Source organism: Schistocerca gregaria, chromosome 7 (assembly GCF_023897955.1).
Source record: "Schistocerca gregaria isolate iqSchGreg1 chromosome 7, iqSchGreg1.2, whole genome shotgun sequence".
Classification (NCBI taxonomy): Eukaryota; Metazoa; Arthropoda; class Insecta; order Orthoptera; family Acrididae; genus Schistocerca; species Schistocerca gregaria.
The window spans coordinates 396,608,354-396,627,608 of record NC_064926.1 but is presented as its reverse complement, the minus strand read 5'-3'; the positions used below and the strand labels follow the sequence as shown (position 1 = coordinate 396,627,608).

General features: G+C 38.1%; 1 protein-coding gene across 1 annotated transcript in view; it reads left to right on the top strand.

The window, feature by feature from the left end:
* LOC126281241 (putative neutral sphingomyelinase) overlaps positions 1–19,255 on the top strand; it is a 113,519-nt gene that overhangs the window by 85,825 nt on the left and 8,439 nt on the right. Inside the window, exon 7 of the mRNA XM_049980022.1 lies at positions 13,174–13,494. Coding sequence (XP_049835979.1) covers positions 13,174–13,494 — 321 coding nt within the window. The remainder of the gene's footprint in view (positions 1–13,173; positions 13,495–19,255) is intronic.

Sequence of the window (19,255 nt, the reverse complement as noted above, 5' to 3'; positions counted from 1 at the left end):
GTGAGAAAGTGACAATTTTCCTTCATCTCGTGCTTCCAAACATCTGTCCACTGTTCTCTCATTGGTTGCTTATAACCAGCAGCTGACATATACACTTTCATTCCCATCACACACTTTCATTCCTATAACACCTCATGGTAAGTGTTGACAACATTACTGCGTGACACACATAAGAGTGTCACTAGTCCCTATCTAGACTTCTACTGTCTCCTGCAGAAATACATACTATTGTTGAGTATTTGTCCAATTTTAAAGTCAGTTCAATCCTGACTACAAATGGATTCAGACAAACAGCGGTTTACATGTTGTCAGTCAGGGTGTATATGAACCGGGAGATCTGGGAAAAACCAGGGAATTTTTTCATCCGGGAGAAAACCGGGAATTTTTTAGAATTTTGGGAATTTTTCAGTGTTTTAGTTTTCTGTTAAATTTTTGTAATTTTGAGTGGTAAGAACCTATACTCCAACAAAGCATATTACTGTATCCCACTACTGCAGAAAAACACTTCAACAATAAAACATAAACGAGAGAAAAAAACGAAAATAATGTAAATTTGCAAAGGAAATGTGCCATATACGACGACACACAGTGCTCATACAAGCGTCTGCCAACAGCAAAATGTGTCAAATGCTTCATAACAACAAATTGCCTCTGATGAGCATGAAGTCACAACTGTTTACTTTAGATTCGTGTTAGCAGTTACGAGCGGGCTCATGCGCACGCGCATTTGAGTCGCGTTTGAGCAGTAGATTCTCCCGCTTCTGGCTACAGGAATGTGGCTGTTGGCTGTGCAATCAGTCGCAGCAAGCAGAGCTAGATGCTACCGGGAAAAGGGGGCACCAAATTCATATTCTTGAGGGAAAAAAGCTTGTTTCACATAGCACTGTGCATCCAGCGCACGTTGGTCTATCAATTATTCATATGATTTTGAAACGCATCCCTGTTGGTTTTTGAACATTTTTAAACACATTTTAAGTTGATTTCTGAATGGATCATAAGTTTATTTTTGAATGCGTGCCTAGTGTATGTGATGTCCGTATCAGGAGAATCCTCATCGCATCTAGAAATAAACTTTCCGCTGACAAAAGGAGATGGGGCCATATGGGCTGAGCGGAGTAAAGCCGAACGGATGAATGCCAATTGCCGTCTGATTATGTGGTTGAGTGGGTTTGCAAATGATCAGCATTGTTACAGTTACTAGCGAAATCCATAGATTCAGACTACCAGAATGGAAATAAACGACTAACAGGTATAACAGGTGAGAGAGATTCCGTACTATCTTCTCGGTGTATACAAGAAAATGAAATTTTGACAGACAATTTTTGGCCAGATTGCTATATTAGTAAGGACCAGTTGTACAGTCGCCGCCTAGCAGCCACCTAAGTTCTGTAGTAACGCGGAAAACGTGTTGTACGAACATGTAACAAAGCCTAACTGGAGAATAATCACAGAATAACTAAACCTGTGATCCTGGCAGGGTTATTGAAGTTAATTGGCAAACAAATTTTGACAATGGCAGGAATAGCTACAGAATTGGTGATGACAAGGTCGTTTGGTAGAATGAGAAAGGAGATGAAACGGGGACATCACACAAATTATGGAAGAATAAGACTATTCCAAATTTATATAACACTTTCATAATACTACTTTTCAATCTCATGCTTGAGAAACTGTGCGTGTGAATGAAATGTGAAACTATTTCCTAACATAAAGCTTTTTGCTTGTAGTAGGCCTAATAAGTATTTGATATTGGTACTTAGTGAATTATATTCTGTCATGTTATAAAAATGACCATTTGTGCCAAAACAGTCTCGTTTATTTGGTGTGTATTACAAAATTGCTGCAATATTAGAAAGGCCTGTTTTGTTTTATCGAACAGACAGTGACAAAATAGACGTAATCAGATCGAGAAACCAAACCAATCTTGGGTATTATTTGTATGAACAACTTTTTCAGTATTAGATAACGACATTTCGATTTTTCATGTAGCGAAACGTTTGTCGAACTTTGATGAGGTAATAGATTCTTTTGCAGAAAGGAAAGCACGCCATGTGCTAAGATTGAAGAAATGTGTACTTTCATGCTTGTCTTTATTTGTTCCGTGTGTCCTATATTTAATTTTATGTCACACAAAACAGCAAGTTATTAGCTAATAGGCAATAAAGAGTGCAAATTTTCTGAAGAGTTCTTGTTCTCCTGATTACAAATAACCCAATTCGCTATTAATTGCGAGGGGTGTTTTTTTTCTTTTTTAAAAAAAAAAAAAATAAGAGGGCAGGCTGTCAAACCAGCTGACTAGGAGCAGGAGAGGTAACACGGCACATTTCAAATTTCCACTGTCCTGAATATAATTTGATGACATCCATTAAAAGATATACACATTTCAATACCACAGAGCGAAATACAGTGACGTGCGATAGAAGAATGCTGTCTGAAGAGGTGTGGCACTGCACTTTGGCACACTTAAGACCAAATAACGTGTCTTACATTTCCTCAAACATATATGTTTTATGTTTCAGACTTTACAGGAAGATGTGCGCTACAAGATGAACATATTTTTGAAAAATCGATTTATTTTTTAGTATTGACCCGGTTAACAAATATCGTAGATCTGGGGCTGAGGCACAGAGCAGTCTGAGTTATAGTGGGTAGTCTCCACGTGACCCGTAATTTTGGTGTTTCCTCTTAGTTTACTCTCATTTCAAATGAAAACAAAACGGGTATCTGTGGCCGGGCGCTATCAAGTGAATTAAAATACAGTCACATAATTACGGAAGACTAAAATATGTTATTAGTTTCAGATTTTATTTTATTTCCTCTTTCTGACAGTCAAGCATTAATCACCATGCAGAATAATGAAGTTATTTTTGTCTGTTTGCTAAAGAAATTTGAGTTTTATTAACCTTTTCGGCAGAGGCAGTCAATGTATTTGAAACGAAATGTGTAATTTCACAGTACTGGCTAGTTTCAACTGTTCGCTACATTTCAAGTGCATGTTTTCATCTTCTAGCACATATTGCACTATGCCATAATAAAGAACCAAACATGATATAATACAGTACTGGTGCTCCAAGAAAATTTACATCCTGAAACCCACACTAAAAAGCTTAATATCAGGCCAAGGTCTACTTCATTGGGAATCTGGACATACGAATGTGCAATTTAAGTATGCACTTTAAATGTTCACATTTTAGTATGGTTCACAAAATTCCGATGCTCTTGGAGTATCCCCTGATGTCTTGTTTCTTTTATGACATAATGTATGATCTTTCAATGTTTTATACATACGGGTTTCCTATGTCATGGTAGCTGTGCAAGCGTAGTGTCGCCTGTTATCTGTGCTCTCTGGCAACTGCTGAAACGAACATATTTGTAACAGGTTGCGGGAAAATATTGCGAATGGTGGTGTTACTTTCAAAGTAAATATCCTTTCTTGTAAGCTGAACTATGTGCAAAAATGTACCATGAATTTCTTAAATTACAGAGCGTTTGACTCTTATTTAAAAATCAACTCTTTGATGACGAGCCATATAGAAGAATTACAAACCCTCAAGATCAGACATTTATGTCATTATTAAAAATTTTACTGGCACATTTGTGTGTTATATCTCAAAGTGTAACATGCGCAAAAAAGATCAACATTATATGCGAAAGTTTAGCTTCTCTTGTAGCTTATTAACCTTAGAGACCAATATTATATGTGAACACTTTGCTTTTCTTGTAGCAACACTATATATATTAATTTAAACTATTAACTTGCCCTGTTTGTGTGTTCGTGCTACTTAACTGTGATGTTGCTGTCGCCTAACTACATCACGTGTCCTATGCTCTGAATATCTGCTGTCATTGTCTGGCGAGATCACGTGATATGGGCTATGACTGGGTTACAAATGCGCATCGCAATCGCGATTTCAATGATTCGGAAAGTAACATGCGGTGTTTGATAGAATTCCAATGTATACTTTTGTAATACGAAAATATGCAGTGTACATGTTGCTGCACATCATAGATGTTTCCCAAATTAGCCTTTCTCCTTGAGTTTCGTTCTCTAAAGTGCCGGGAAATTCAACACCCGTGGATAAACCCATAACCATTCAAAGGATTGATAAGTTTTGTAGGGAAAATATACTGTCACTTAACACGGAAAAAGTGTTTTCACCTGGGAGAAAGTGTATTTTTAGCCGGGAAATCCGGGATTTTTTTGTCCACGTATACACCCTGTAGAAAACCCAATGTACATAGTGCACATTGCCATGATTGGCAGCACAACAAAATACTAGTCCCTTCATGCCTCTGCACATTTGTCCTAGTTATCAACCAAGCTGGTGTCTCTGACCCCCCACTCCCCAACCATTCCCAAATTTTCCAAAATAAATATGCAGGTGACCTCAGTTGCCAAAATGTCATCTGTAACTATGAGACATCTCCTATATTAATCTATTACATAATATACAAATATTGACATCAACAGCAGTAGTTCAGTCTGTGAAAGTAAGACAAATTATTATTCAAATGATTAATTTGGGAGAAAGTAATCTTATAATTGATTAAATGTGGTACATACACTATTTGTTCCATGTAGCCATAGTAAAGAGAGCCTCGAGGATGCAGAGCTTGTCGTAAAACAAAAATATGCAGTTCATATTTATGAAACAGTGCTTCCTTACTTGATTATGCAGCTTGCACTGCTGCGTGGAACAATTGTCGAAGTCAGGCACTATACAAAACTTGTGTTATTGTCCTTTATTAGGAGCCAAACTGTTTTTGGTTACTTGTAAGTTATTAAAATGAGTCATTATATAGACTGTTCTTATTGCTAGTCTTGATTTTGTGAACTTAAGCTGTTAATTTGGAAGATAGAAAGAATGGAGCAGAGGAAATGCATGTTTTTCGCTTCTTCTTTTTTTTAAATCTTGCGTTTAGTAATAGTACTTTTACTGCATTTTTGAAATATACACACCTTAATAGGTTTGGAAAATAACATTGTCAAGATGACACCCTTGCCAGACACAAATCCTTGCCAGACACAAATTTGGATCCTCCCCTGAAAGGTAATGTGTAGCTCTCTCCAACATTTAATTTGGTAGAGCTTAATTTCCTGATGAATGAAAATCCCGAGGTCATCAATTGTTCATGTACATTCTTGATGTTGAAATTACATTCCTCTCATTTCATTCAATGCCTTTCATGTTCTGGATGAAGGACGTTGTTTAACAACAAAAAAAGCACTTTGAGAATGGCATTTGATTACTCAAACTAATACGAGGCATGTTTTTTAAAGTAAGTACCGTTTTGAAATTAAAAAAAAAAGATGTGCTAAGATATCTCAATAATTTTATTTTTACATGAAAGCCTGTGCCTTAATCTACTTTTCTACATAATTTCCGTCAATATTGAGGCACTTGTCATATGTTGTACCAGTTTCTTACTATTCCATCACTCATAATGTTTTCTCGGTAAACTGCACAGATCTCACGATGAATATTGATCGCTTTTAGGCCTTTAGAACTAAGAAATCTTATAACACCCCGTAATTCACTGTCAGCGGGACTCACCATTACCGGAGGCATCTTAAACACTCAGTACACAACGTAAACAAGGAAGAATCAGACTGTAAAGGCATCAGTGCATAGATTAAGGTACAGGATTTCATGTAAAAATAAAATTATTGAGATATTTTAGCATGTCTTTTTTTTTTAATTTCAAAATGGTACTTACTTAAAAAACACGCCTCGTATTATGCAATTACAAACAACTAAAATGACCTGCAGGTACCAAATAAGATACAAAATGAAATACTGAGTGTAAATTTACCTGGAGCTCAGCTGGAAAAGAAGTTGGAATGGAGTCAGAGAGTTATTTTATTTTGAATGTTCTCATTCCCTATTGTCTTTTGGAATAATCGTCTGGGACAGTGCTCCTAAAGTATAAAGTGTTTACCAATTTTGATTCCGTAAGGAACTGTTGTGCACAGCTACCACAGACTATAAGGAAGGAGAGGCACACAGCAATTAGTCACGTTCCCACTAGTTTTCATTACTCTTACATATCTAGATTTCGGCTATAAATATATACACTAGTAAGATCATATCGTGAGAAGTACTTCCATGAGTTTGTTTGATTGTAACTCAAATGCACTGAAGATGGCTATTAATAGCAAAATCTAGATATCTAAGAGTAATAAAAACTAATGGGATTTTGAGTGATTGCTGTGTACCTCTCCTTTCATAAAGTTTTCATTCAGCAAAAGTTAACAGTAAGAATGGCACTTGGGTTTCTAACACACACAGCCTCTAACATCAGTTCATCCACCAGTCCTTATAACTTTTTGAGTATGACGAGATTTGGTACTCATTCTCAACCTAAAGTACTTAAGTTTATACAGGGCGAAGAAGGCATAGCTGAATTAATTGTACTTAGCTTTTTGACGTCATTGAAGTTCTAACGTGTCTCCACGGCTGCTGCTTCTTCTTGTCCAAGCTTGTAAAAATACACTCCTGGAAATTGAAATAAGAACACCGTGAATTCATTGTCCCAGGAAGAGGAAACTTTATTGACACATTCCTGGGGTCAGATACATCACATGATCACACTGACAGAACCACAGGCACATAGACACAGGCAACATAGCATGCACAATGTCGGCACTAGTACAGTGTATATCCACCTTTCGCAGCAATGCAGGCTGCTATTCTCCCATGGAGACGGTCGTAGAGATGCTGGATGTAGTCCTGTGGAACGGCTTGCCATGCCATTTCCACCTGGCACCTCAGTTGGACCAACGTTCGTGCTGGACGTGCAGACCGCGTGAGACAATGCTTCATCCAGTCCCAAACATGCTCAATGGGGGACAGATCCGGAGATCTTGCTGGCCAGGGTAGTTGACTTACACCTTCTAGAGCACGTTGGGTGGAACGGGATTCATGCGGACGTGCATTGTCCTGTTGGAACAGCAAGTTCCCTTGCTGGTCTAGGAAAGGTAGAACGATGGGTTCGATGATGGTTTGGATGTACCGTGCACTATTCAGTGTCCCCTCGACGATCACCAGAGGTGTACGGCCAGTGTAGGAGATCGCTCCCCGGGTGTTGGCCCTGTGTGCCTCGGTCGTACGCAGTCCTGATTGTGGCGCTCACCTGCACGGCGCCAAACACGCATACGACCATCATTGGCGCCAAGGCAGAAGCGACTCTCATCGCTGAAGACGACACGTCTCCATTCGTCCCTCCATTCACGCCTGTCGCGACACCACTGGAGGCGGGCTGCTCGATGTTGGGGCGTGAGCGGAAGACGGCCTAACGGTGTGCGGGACCGTAGCCCAGCTTCATGGAGACGGTTGCGAATGGTCCTCGCCAATACCCCAGGAGCAACAGTGTCCCTAATTTGCTGGGAAGTGGCGGTGCGGTCCCCTACGGCAGTGCGTAGGATCCTACGGTCTTGGCGTGCATCCGTGCGTTGCTGCGGTCCGGTCACAGGTCGACGGGCACGTGCACCTTCTGCCGACCACTGGCGACAACATTGATGTACTGTGGAGACCTCAGGCCCCACGTGTTGAGCAATTCGGCGGTACGTCCATCCGGCCTCCCGCATGCCCACTATACGCCCTCGCTCAAAGTCCGTCAACTGCACGTACGGTTCACGTCCACGCTGTTGCGGCATGCTACCAGTGTTAAAGACTGCGATGGAGCTCCGTATGCCACGGCAAACTGGCTGACACTGACGGCAGCGGTGCACAAATGCTGTGCAGCTAGCGCCATTCGACGGCCAACACCGCAGTTCCTGGTGTGTCCGTTGTGCCGTGCGTGTGATCATTGCTTGTACAGCCCTCTCACAGTGTCCGGAGCAAGGATGGTGGGTCTGACACACCGGTGTCAATGTGTTCTTTTTTCCGTTTCCAGGAGTGTAGGTTCAAATTTGGCTATTTTCTGTTTGGGATAGAACTGACAAAAACTAGGAAACATTTCAGTGTCTCTGTCTCCTAAGTTATCAGATGAGACATAATGTTCCAAATGATAAATTTAATTAATAATTTAACATTAATGCACAATTGGAATTTTCATCTTTTAGTTTGTTCCTAACATTAACATGGCTATTTCTGTGATGTCAGTGGACAGAGGATTGTTTACAAGTAATAAGCATTTTGTCTGTTTCAAAATTTATGTGTTCTTGATAATTGTGTAGTTCAAATTTGGTTATAAGCCAACATTGAAGGTAATTTTTGATAAACTGTAAAATCTGTATTTTATTTGTTATCTATAGGACTTACAGGGTGTCTACAGATGTTATCTATTGAAAAATATTGTGTGAACAGTTTCACCAGATTGTAAAGATAAACTAGAAAGTTTTGCTGAATCTACCGATACCGCATGAGAGCTTCTGTAAAGTTTTGAAGGTAGGAGACGAGATACTGGCAGAAGTAAAGCTGTGAGTACCTGGTGTGAGTTGTGCTTCAGTAGCTCAGATGGTGGAGCACTTGCCCATGAAAGGCAAAGGTCCTGAGTTCGAGTCTCGGTCGGGCACATAGTTTTAATCTGCCAGGAAGTTTCATATCAGCGCACACTCCACTGCAGAGTGAAAATCTCATTCTGGAAACATTCCCCAGGCTGTGGCTAAGCCATGTCTCCACAATATCCTTTCTTTCAGGAGTGCTAGTTCTGCAAGGTTCGCATGAGAGCTTCTGTAAAGTTTGGAAGGTAGGAGACGAGATACTGGCAGAAGTAAAGCTGTGAGGACCAGGCATGAGTCGTGCTTCGGTAGCTCAGATGGTAGAGCACTTTCCCGCGAAAGGCAAAGGTCCCGAGTTCGAGTCTCGGTCGAGCACACAGTTTTAATCTGCCAGGACGTTTCATATCAGTGCACACTCCGCTGCAGAGTGAAAATCTCATTCTGGAAACATCCCCCAGGCTGTGACTAAGCCACGTCTCCGCAAATCCTTTCTTTCAGAAGTGCTAGTTCTGCAAGATTCGCAGGAGAGCTTCTGTTAAGTTTGGAAGGTAGGAGACAAGATACTGGCAGGACTAAAGCTGTGAGGACCGGGCATGAGTCGTGCTTCGGTAGCTCAGATGGTAGAACACCTCCCCGCGAAAGGCAAAGTCCCGAGTTCGAGTCTCGGTCGGGCACACAGATTTAATCTGCCAGGAAGTTTCAGTATTAATATTGTGTTGTAGAATAAACTGTGACAGTTGTTTTAAAATTAAGAATGTTATATTTCAAAATTCCTAAAATTAACAATGTTGTGTCCATACTACATAAATCATTAATGCCCTTGCTCATTACCAATATTTCTGTTTTTCTCAAGAAATATGGAAAAGAATTAATGTAATACTGTGATGAAAATCAATGATGCAATGACACAGTTGTTTCATATTAGATTAGATTAATACTTGTCCCATAGCTCATGAATACGTATTTGTCAGACTTTTGATGCACTTTGGTAAGCGACCACAGATTTTTGTGGCAGCATAATTCACCCCTTTCTGTGCCAAAGTTAAGATTTAACCCAAAGTAGTGAATATCAGCTTTTTTCCTAGTGTTGAAGCTATGCACATTACTATTGCTTTTCAATTGGGATGGGTTAAATAACAATTTTCATAGCTGAAAAGTAATTGGATAGATAAAAAAAATCTACTCGCCAAGTGGCAGCAGAGCACACACGTAAAAGGAGGTTATAATCAGGTAGCTTTCAGAGTCAGTGGTTCCTTCTTTAGGCTGAATGCTTGTCGGTGTAGGCAAAGGGGTGAAAGAAAATGATTAGAGAGGTCTAGGGAATGGGGTAGATTTTGGAAATGTCACCCAGAGAGGCGGGTCAGGTTAGATGTACCAGACAGATGAGAATTGTTCTGCTGCCACATGGTGAGTAGATTTTTTTGTCTATCCAGTTACATTTTATTGTCAAAAGTGGATTGTTTTCGTTGTTAAATTTCATAAGTCAATATACATATTGTGAATATTTCAATTCTTTAAATAAATGTCTGCAAGGTGATCTTGGCGGGGCTGCAGCTCTTATTCTGATTACATGCTTTTGTGCAATGATTACTTTTGTCCTTAATGATGAATTACCCCCTGTATATGATGCCATATGAAAGTAGTGAATGAAAATAGGCACAATAAGCTAATTTACTTATATGTTTATTGCCAAAATTTGCAATAACCCTAATAGCATAAGTAGCTGAACTCAAACATTTCAACAGATCATCAATGTGTTTCTTCCAATTCAATCTTTCATCAATGCACTCATCCAAAAATTTGGAATATTTTATCTTAGCTACAGACTTTGGTTCGAGCTCTATATTTATTAATAATGTGCCATTTACTTTACTGAATTGCATATACTGTGTTTTATCAAAATTTAATGAGAGCCCATTTACAGAGAACCACTTAATAATTTTCTGAAAGACATTGTTTACAATGTTATTTGCTAATTCTTGTTTATTGGTTGCAATTACTATACTTTTATCATCAGCAAAAAGAACTCATCTTCGTGATTATAGAGTGGCAAGTCATTAATATACGCTCATCTTCAGAAAATAAAACAGAACACCTTGAACTACTAGAGATAGGGTCTTCATATTCACAGGACATGTACATTAGTATGTTTTTCAGAAATGGTAAGCATTTGAACGATGTCGTACAGAAGATTCAAGGTCAACATCAAAATTGCTGTGCAGCACCACCTATCGTTAAAATGTGCTGGCGGCTCTTGTTCTCATTGTAAACCGAAGGGAATGGATCATTGTGATCTGAGCAGATGTGCAGGAGGCCTCGCAGATGTATAAGCAAACTGTACCATCAAATCAGTGAGTTTGAAAGAGGGGGCATTGTTGGCATGAAAGAATGTGGTGCATCGATTTGGGAAATTGCTGCTTGTGTGGGACAGAGTGTTGCAGCAGTGCAACAGGTGTGTGCAGAATGGTTCATGTAAGGCCATAGAACACGATGAGATAGGTCAGATCACGTCAGCCAGATCACACTCCAAGAAGATCAATGTCTCATCCAGTGTCATTGCAGGACAGATATGTGGCCTCCTCGGCTCTAGTGGAACACATAATAACTTTCAGGGGTCATAGTCCATTGCCATTTATTATGGAGGGGTTCAGTGTGCTTCGTGCACTTCTCCGTCTTCCTTTGACGAATATGCAAAAACATGCTAGACGGCAGTGGTGTATGGAACATCATCACTGGTGACAAGAATGACTTCAAATAGCGTTTTCAGAAGAATTCAAGTTCTGTTTGTTTGACAATGATGGCCACATTTCGATTCACCGCAGGTGGAGGGAGTGGCATCACAGTGACTGCACTGGCACAAGACTTAGTGCCAGCTCAAGGCCTTATGATGTGGGGTGCTGTTGGGTACAACCACAAATCACAGTTGGTGCATGCCCAGGGCACTATGATCAGTGTGACCTATGTGAATGACATCCTGCAACCTGTAGTCATACCATTCGTGCACAAAGCCCCAGATGCCATTTTTCAGCCAGACATTACACAACCACATGTTGCTGCATGAACACATGTCATCTTGGTGTCACATGATAGTAGCCTTTTTCCCTGGCCTGACAGATCACCAGACTTATCATCAGTCGAAAATGTCTGGGATATGGTGAAATGACAGGTGCAGTGTTGTGACCTAATGCCAACCACCACAGATGAACTTTGGAATCAGGTGGTTGCAGCATGGATGGCTATACCACAGGATCCCATTCGCATCTTATATGTGTCGATTCCATTATGCATGGAACACGTTATCAGGGCCCATTGCAGACCATGCGCATACTAGGCAACAGGACACACGAAGAACCAAGGTGACTGAAATCCTAATCATTCCTGCAGACCATACTAATGTACGTGTCCACTGAATATGAACATTCTGTCTCTAGTCATTCAAGGTGTTCTGTTTTTTTTCTGAATGTGATTCTATATTAAGAACAATAAGGGACCCAAGATTGATTCTTGTGGCACCCCATTTTTGATATGTCCCCAGTTTGAGGACTTCCTAACCACAGGAGAGGTGGGTAGAATTTCATATAGCTTTACATTTTCTATTGAACATCTGGATCCTATTTTCTCGACAGCATATAGAAAATCATTATTAAAAATATTTTTAACCTCTGACTTTTTGTTAATACACTTTTCATTCAGTTTGATGGTAATACTGTCTTTCTGTGCTCTTGGTTGCTCTGTTTCCCTTTCAACAATATTCCAGATTGTTTTAATTTTATTATCGGAGTTGCTAATCTCGGACATAATACTCGTACTTCTGGACTTCTAATAACTTTCCTTAATACATTACAATAATTTTTATAGTACTTGATTGTTATTCTTTCATGTTATTAGATATATTTCCCTTTCCCAGTTACAAGATATTTGTATCTCCATAGCAATCCATGTTAGTACTGAAAAGAGTCTCCTGTGTGGGTACACAAGCATTCAAGGTCCTGTCACAGCATATTAAATGTGTTGCGGGTAATTCATGGTGGATATTAAGAGTGAATTAAATAATTTTCTTTTGGGCAACTGCTCCAGCTCCATTGAAGTGCATTTGTGTTATAATTAACAATGTTATGAAAAGTATAGTTGCTACTCACCATATAGTAGAGACGCTTAGTTGTTGATAGGCACAACAAAAAGACTTGTCAGAAAGTGAGCTTTTATCCAGTAAAGCCTTTGTCGAAAATAGTCAAAACACACACACACACACACACACACACACACACACACACACACACACACACCAATGAAAATCTCACACTCATGACTAGTTACAATTAATGTATTAAGTTATAATCTGATTAATATTAGGACCATAATATTTAAATATTTCACAATTTTAAGCAATTTTAGATATAAAGGTAAAATCACAATTTTTTGTGACACTATTTCCTAAGACTCCTTGATCATTTAAGCAATACGTTGCTCTTGACAAACTGTATCCTGCATTTCCTATTCCCTCTGCCATTGTACATCTTGTGACTCTGTTGTACTTCCACATCTTCTCTCAAGTTTCTTCCTTAGTTCTCTGTTCTCTCATGTGCCTCTCATCTCGTAATCAAGTGGGAGCCACACATGAAGACTTAAGCTAAATTTGTTTCCTACAGAGCTGTGTTGCTGCAAGCACTCATCCTTTACAGCTCTTTGCTGAGTATGCTTACAAATAAATTTAATTTTTTCCCCCCCAGATGAACCAAAGCCGGATCCAATACCCGCTCTGACTGAGGGAGTAGCAGTTTGTGGCAGCGCACTTCGCCAGCTTCGAAGATCCCGCCGCATTTACTGGGTGTTTTCTGTGCTGTTCTTCGTCGTAGTTGTGTGTGCAACAGTATTTGATGCGCCAGAAGCTTATGACAAGATACTCGATGTGGTTATTGCTGTGGCTTCTATTTTGTTTTGTTTTACACTCTTTATGTGTTCTTTGTGGAACCCAATAGAAGTTAATGCAATACGAGCTGGAAAGTTAGCAATGGAAGTGACATTAGCTGCTGCAGAACTGCGTCTGGCAGGTAAAGATTTATAGATAGGATGCAAGCATTTATACAAATGCTTAAATTTACTTGCATTTATAGCTTGCCAGTACAAATTATCTTGCCAATTTCTCTGTAAGTGCTGGCAGACTTAAGAACTCTGCCGTACTCAGAAAGCTCATTTATTTTGGGACCACATTTTGATGTGGGGAAGCAGCAGTGATCTAAATGTGAATTTAAACTATTTTGGGAGATAAATATCTTAGCTTTTCTCTCGATTCGTGGGTGTACCAAAGCTCAATTTAAAACTACATGCTTCTGAAACTTACAGAGCTGTAGTTTTTTCTGTAACACTGTAGTAGATAGGCCCCTGTTTATACATTTTATATGAAATTCTATTGAATTCTAAAAACTCTTTTTTTAACTTTAAAAGGTGGACTAGGTCTGCACATGTTTACTTAAGAAGACCAAAAAATATTGGAATAGTATTTAACTCATAAAAATTGTGGTTACAATCACTGCGTTTACACAGAACAGTATCTTCTTGTAAATTCTGGGCAATCTGGTTTTCATACTGAGAAAAAAGACACTCTCACTCCATGGCTGAACATTTAATTAATTATCTGCAAAGAGACCCTTATCTTTATCATTCTTTCTGCCATGAAGCGAATAACTATTTCCCTTTTGTTACCTTTCACTTTTCACTTGCATGTAAAATAGTTTTTCTACTTGTGACAGAAAATATTTAATACTTGCTTTCAGTTTCATGAACAAATATTTTTTGCAGTTCAAGAATTTTAGAATCAAGGAGCCAATTTTAAAACATGTAAAGTTGAATTGCCTTGTGATGAATGAGTGCTCTAGCACATAAGATGAAACCACCGAAAATATTGTGTAGACAGAAGTGCTGTTGTGTGGATGTGTGATACAAAACTTGTTTATATCACAATATTACTCATTCAATGCTGGGACCAAATGAATAGATACATTTCTTGATTTATTAATGATTCAGTTGAGCATCTCTTTTCTGTCTGGTGCGAAGTATGTAACTTTACACTTGCACATATAGGTTTTCTTTTTGTCATTATCATTATTTTTTTAAGGACAAAAATGGATCAACATCTAAGTAAACATTTAAGTTTTTTCTCTTCTACATTCACGCTTACTTTTCTTATTATTATTCTATGCTTTTTAAGGATGTGGATTGCCCTTTCAGTCTCCTATAAAAATAGGACCATGTTCTACCTTCCTGTTGTGGAAGTTGATTGTGGAGTCTGTCCATATGAACAAGAGAAAGAATTTTCAGGAGTCGAAATGAGTGATGATGAACATTTTTCGAGGTGTATAATGGATGTTGAAACAGAATAACTAAATGTGCATATATGTTAATGGAAATTTTTGACAGAAGGGCAAGCTTTCATGAATTTACGTGAGGTAATTGTCTTAAGTATTTGATAGGAGAAAAATTCAGACTCAATATATATCTATAAATATCTGGTACAAGTCAGATACGTAATCCATTTCAGCATTGAGGTTTAGAAAGAGAGTAAGTATCATAATAACAGGAAAAGTGTGTGTGTCATTGTTGCCAATTGTTGATTGCATTTGAGGGAAATAAAAAAATTCTTTGGTCTTCGTTTGTGATGCTCATCACTCTTACTCAGGAAGATAGTTGTCTATATGGAAATGCAGGCTTTCACAGTGAATCACGATGATGAAGTTTTCTCAGGTTATCAGCCGAGTCAAGGCGTTGTCCTGCTGCAGAATGATGCCTTGACTCATCTAAGATAACTGTCAGCTGTTAGTGACATTGCATACTGAGAAGACTTTTTGGGTCAGTTATTAAGTGTTTAGATGGCGCTATGAAAACAGTGGTTTACCTGATAGGTTCTTCCAAAGTAGAAAATTCCATCTAAATTAGTTAACTGTTCCCAAACCAAGTGAAGTTACTTAGCATTAAAAGACTGGACTTATATCTAGATAGCAAAGGGTTCAAAATCTCCATCCATCATTGTTGTAGATACAGAACAGACGTTTTGATCTTTCATTGTTTCTCTTAAGCTTTGAAATTAGTTCAGCTTTTGTGCTGCAACTAGTGATTGATTCAGATGTAAATTTTTGGAAATTCCATTGAATTATGTAATTACATACGTATTTTTGAAAACAGTTGTACCACTTCATTCTTGCTAACTGGCCAGTTTTCAACTTTAGCTTTTCTTTTGTTAGTTGTGCAAGTTTCTGCTGTGCTATGCTATTTTGATCCACAGTTTGATTGTCTTCAGTACCATTGCATCATTGATTATTCTAAATCAATGATAGTAACATTAAGTTTTCTGTGTCCCATTGCATTGCTGTGAGACATTCGTAATTTAAACTTGTCTTTCGTGCACTTTTGAAAAATGTTATATTGTAATTATTCATTTTGTTTCTGTTGCCCCCTTATTCTTCATGGAATTTGTGTTGTGTGAGCCACATGCCTCTTTGGTCATTTCTGTAGATAAATGCATGTGTGAGCTTCATTCCATGTAAAGTCTATAAACTAATTATTCTTTTGCAACATTCAAGTCTTATTTCATGCTTGTTAAAATAGACTGTTGTGTTCGTTTGGATTCCTCCAAGAATATAATGTTGCTTCACTCTGTCTTATTCCTGCTGTTTTTTAAGCTGTCTAATGTGTTAAGCTTGCCAAGAACCTTTACATTAATAAAGTGTTTGTCTCATTGAGTATTCATGGCCCTGTTTACATTTTGTTATTGAGACAGACATTTTGTAGCTGAGAATTGCTACTCCTGCTCCTATACTTTATACAGTAGTGTACTGTCAGTGAGTACTTTGCTTGTTAATACTTTTGTTAAGAAGAATTATAGGAGCCATATGAAGTCGGTTTTTATGGTGAAAAGCATCCCAACTTTTCTTTCTTTTTAATTTTTCCAACGGTATTCAATTGGAATTTTTTTAGTTTGATTATTGTTGGTGCTATATCTGACTAAATACATAGTGTTTAATTTTATACTATTTTGTAGACTTTGATAATCTTGATATTACTTAATCATTGTACTCGTTCCTACTTATTGCAGTTGGACTGTCTGACTAAAGTGTTAATCCATAATGGAGATGTGTATGATAAGATCGTTAATAACACTCCTGTAGATTATTTGTAAACTCTTGGCGCCAAGTTCCCAGTTAAACCTGACCTGTTTTGATAACGTGTATTTATTCTGTACAATGGTCTGTGACATGCTGTATGTTATTGTTGAACCAAAAGTTATCATTAACAATTATTCCAAGTAATTTTAGTAAGTCAACTTGCATCATTTCAGTACTGTTCGAGAAGGTACAGACTTATGTTCTGTTCTTTTTCTTGTTAGTAAGAGGACTTTTGCTCATCGAAATGAATGTTTTCATTTTTGGCTCATTTTGCAAATTTTGCATTTCTGTGAGGCACTGTTTCCTTTTGGAATATTACCAAATCATCAGCAGAATCATCTTGTGTAATTTGAGGAAGCAGATATAAAATATGTTCTAGAATCCTGTCCCTCAACAAGAACCATGGAGCCATCCTTAGGTTGTTTTCCTGTCAGTCTTCATATTGTTGGCAGACAAAAATGCCACTCATAAATATAAATTTTAACTGAGTTGTGTAAGTTGGTAGAATACAGAAATTATTTTAATGATCTGAGAATACTAGGCCATTAAGTACCATCAAAGGCTCCCTGCAATCTAGACACCTAGGCTTACCATTAACATCTATTAATCATGCACCAAACAATGAATATACCACTTCTAAAGCGTCTACAGACTTTCCTCTGGAGTAAAGTGATAGCAGTCTTTGTACTAGACTTCATAGGTGAATTTGCTGAAGAGAAGACAACCTATTACTTTGCCCTGTCAGTTTTTTAATTACTTCAACTCATTTTTGTCATTTCTTTCTCATCATGTTTTTGTCTGTTTTCTTATACTTTATACTTCATGTCACTGTTTTCTGTTTTTAATCATCATTTTCATGTCATGAAATTTATGCTATTTTAGAAGTCTTCTATTAATTTCTGCATATACAAGAGCCTCATTCTATCTTAACTAGGTGGGATTAGATGAAATTTGGATTAACAAATATCCAGATTTCTGGAAATATTCTACTAAATGCAAAACTGATATGTACGACAATATACAAACCCATTATTTTGCCACTAAGAAGAAGAGCTTCATTGACACTTGAACTCTATATTTACTGTAGTCTACTCTAGTTTATTTACAGCTATAGTGTGTAAAAGTCTTGTGTTCTAAGCTTGTGTGGTGTTTGAGAGCAACATAATCCTGTAAGCCATTCACTAACATCAGATTGGTTGGAGTTATTGTCCATTCTAGGTTACCTACTAGTTTTACCATTTATACCACTGCATCCCCATGAGGAATTACTTCTTTCCCTGAAAATGTGCTTTTGTTGTCTACCTCATCAACACTGCCCTTCTCTGTAGTACAAAAGGCAGCAATACAACTTTCGTCATCAGTCGCCATGCTGTAACCAACACCGCTGCCATTCTGCAACTATTTCTTGCATGCCATTCTGCAACTATTTCTTGCATCCAAACTACCAGCAATGTGTAGTAACATTTAAAGAAATTCAGGAATGTTGCAGACTTCACAAATTTCAGCAGTTGAATCACAAATGCCAGGCCATACTCTTTTCCATGACTTCAGAATCAATAGTTCAATAACGTAATCCCAAGAAGATGCAACCATAAAAATATATTCAATATTTACCAATTTCAATACACAAAACACACCAACTTCTTCCATTCTTGAATTAATTTATGCAGTAGCAGTCTTCTGTATACACATTTGATGCACTCCAGTACGCCTTGATCCTTGGGTCGTAGATGGACCATCATGTTAAGAGGGAAGAACTTCACACTGATGTCACCACTGACAACCTGCTCCACTCCCTGGTACGACATTACATTGCCAATAACCATTATTTTCTCACACTTGGCACAAAATCATCATTATACCAGTTTTTTAAAATGCTACTGTTCATCCCTGCATATCTTTATGATTTTTAGACAGTTGACAAACAGGACCAATGACCATGTTTCAATGTATGAAGATGTTTTGATTTTCCTATCAACAGCAGTGGAATTTGTGTATTCTGGTTGCATTTCTACAAACCATAACTTTAACTCTATTGTTACATCTCTGCTCTAATGTGGAAGGCAACATCTTACTTGGTAGCATCCAATAAAAAAGTCCAGATTCATCCACAATTTAAAATCTGGTGTGTAGTTAAGTTTTTGTAGGAAATAACATCTTAAAATTCTTTTATGAAGTTTTCTACAGCCGTTGTATTGCGTAAAAAACTTTCACCGAAAGCTAGGGTATGCCATGATGAGCTTTCTAACTAATATTGTTTGGGTGTGTAGTTAGGATCGTCATTGGATAGGTTGCTGATTAAGTTTGGTGCCTTTTCTGGCAGGATTGACCCAATATTAGAACACCATGGTCTCTCTTTCTCACTGAACCAAACAACTAATGCTTCATCCAGTGTTTCATTTCTGGCTTTATTTATTTTACTACAATTTGGCAAACTGCCTTGAGTCATATTTTGAAGCAGAATAGTCAGTTTCTTTTCAGTTCTTCTTCCCTTCTGACACAGTTGATATCCCTATACCACTTTTTGCTACTGCGTTTTCTAGCAGTTTCCCCTTGTCTGCTCTGTGTACTGCTTCCAACTTTTTGTCCTTAAACACAACCAGTTCCTTTTACTTCAAAGCCATTTCACTCACACATACACTCAAAACATGGG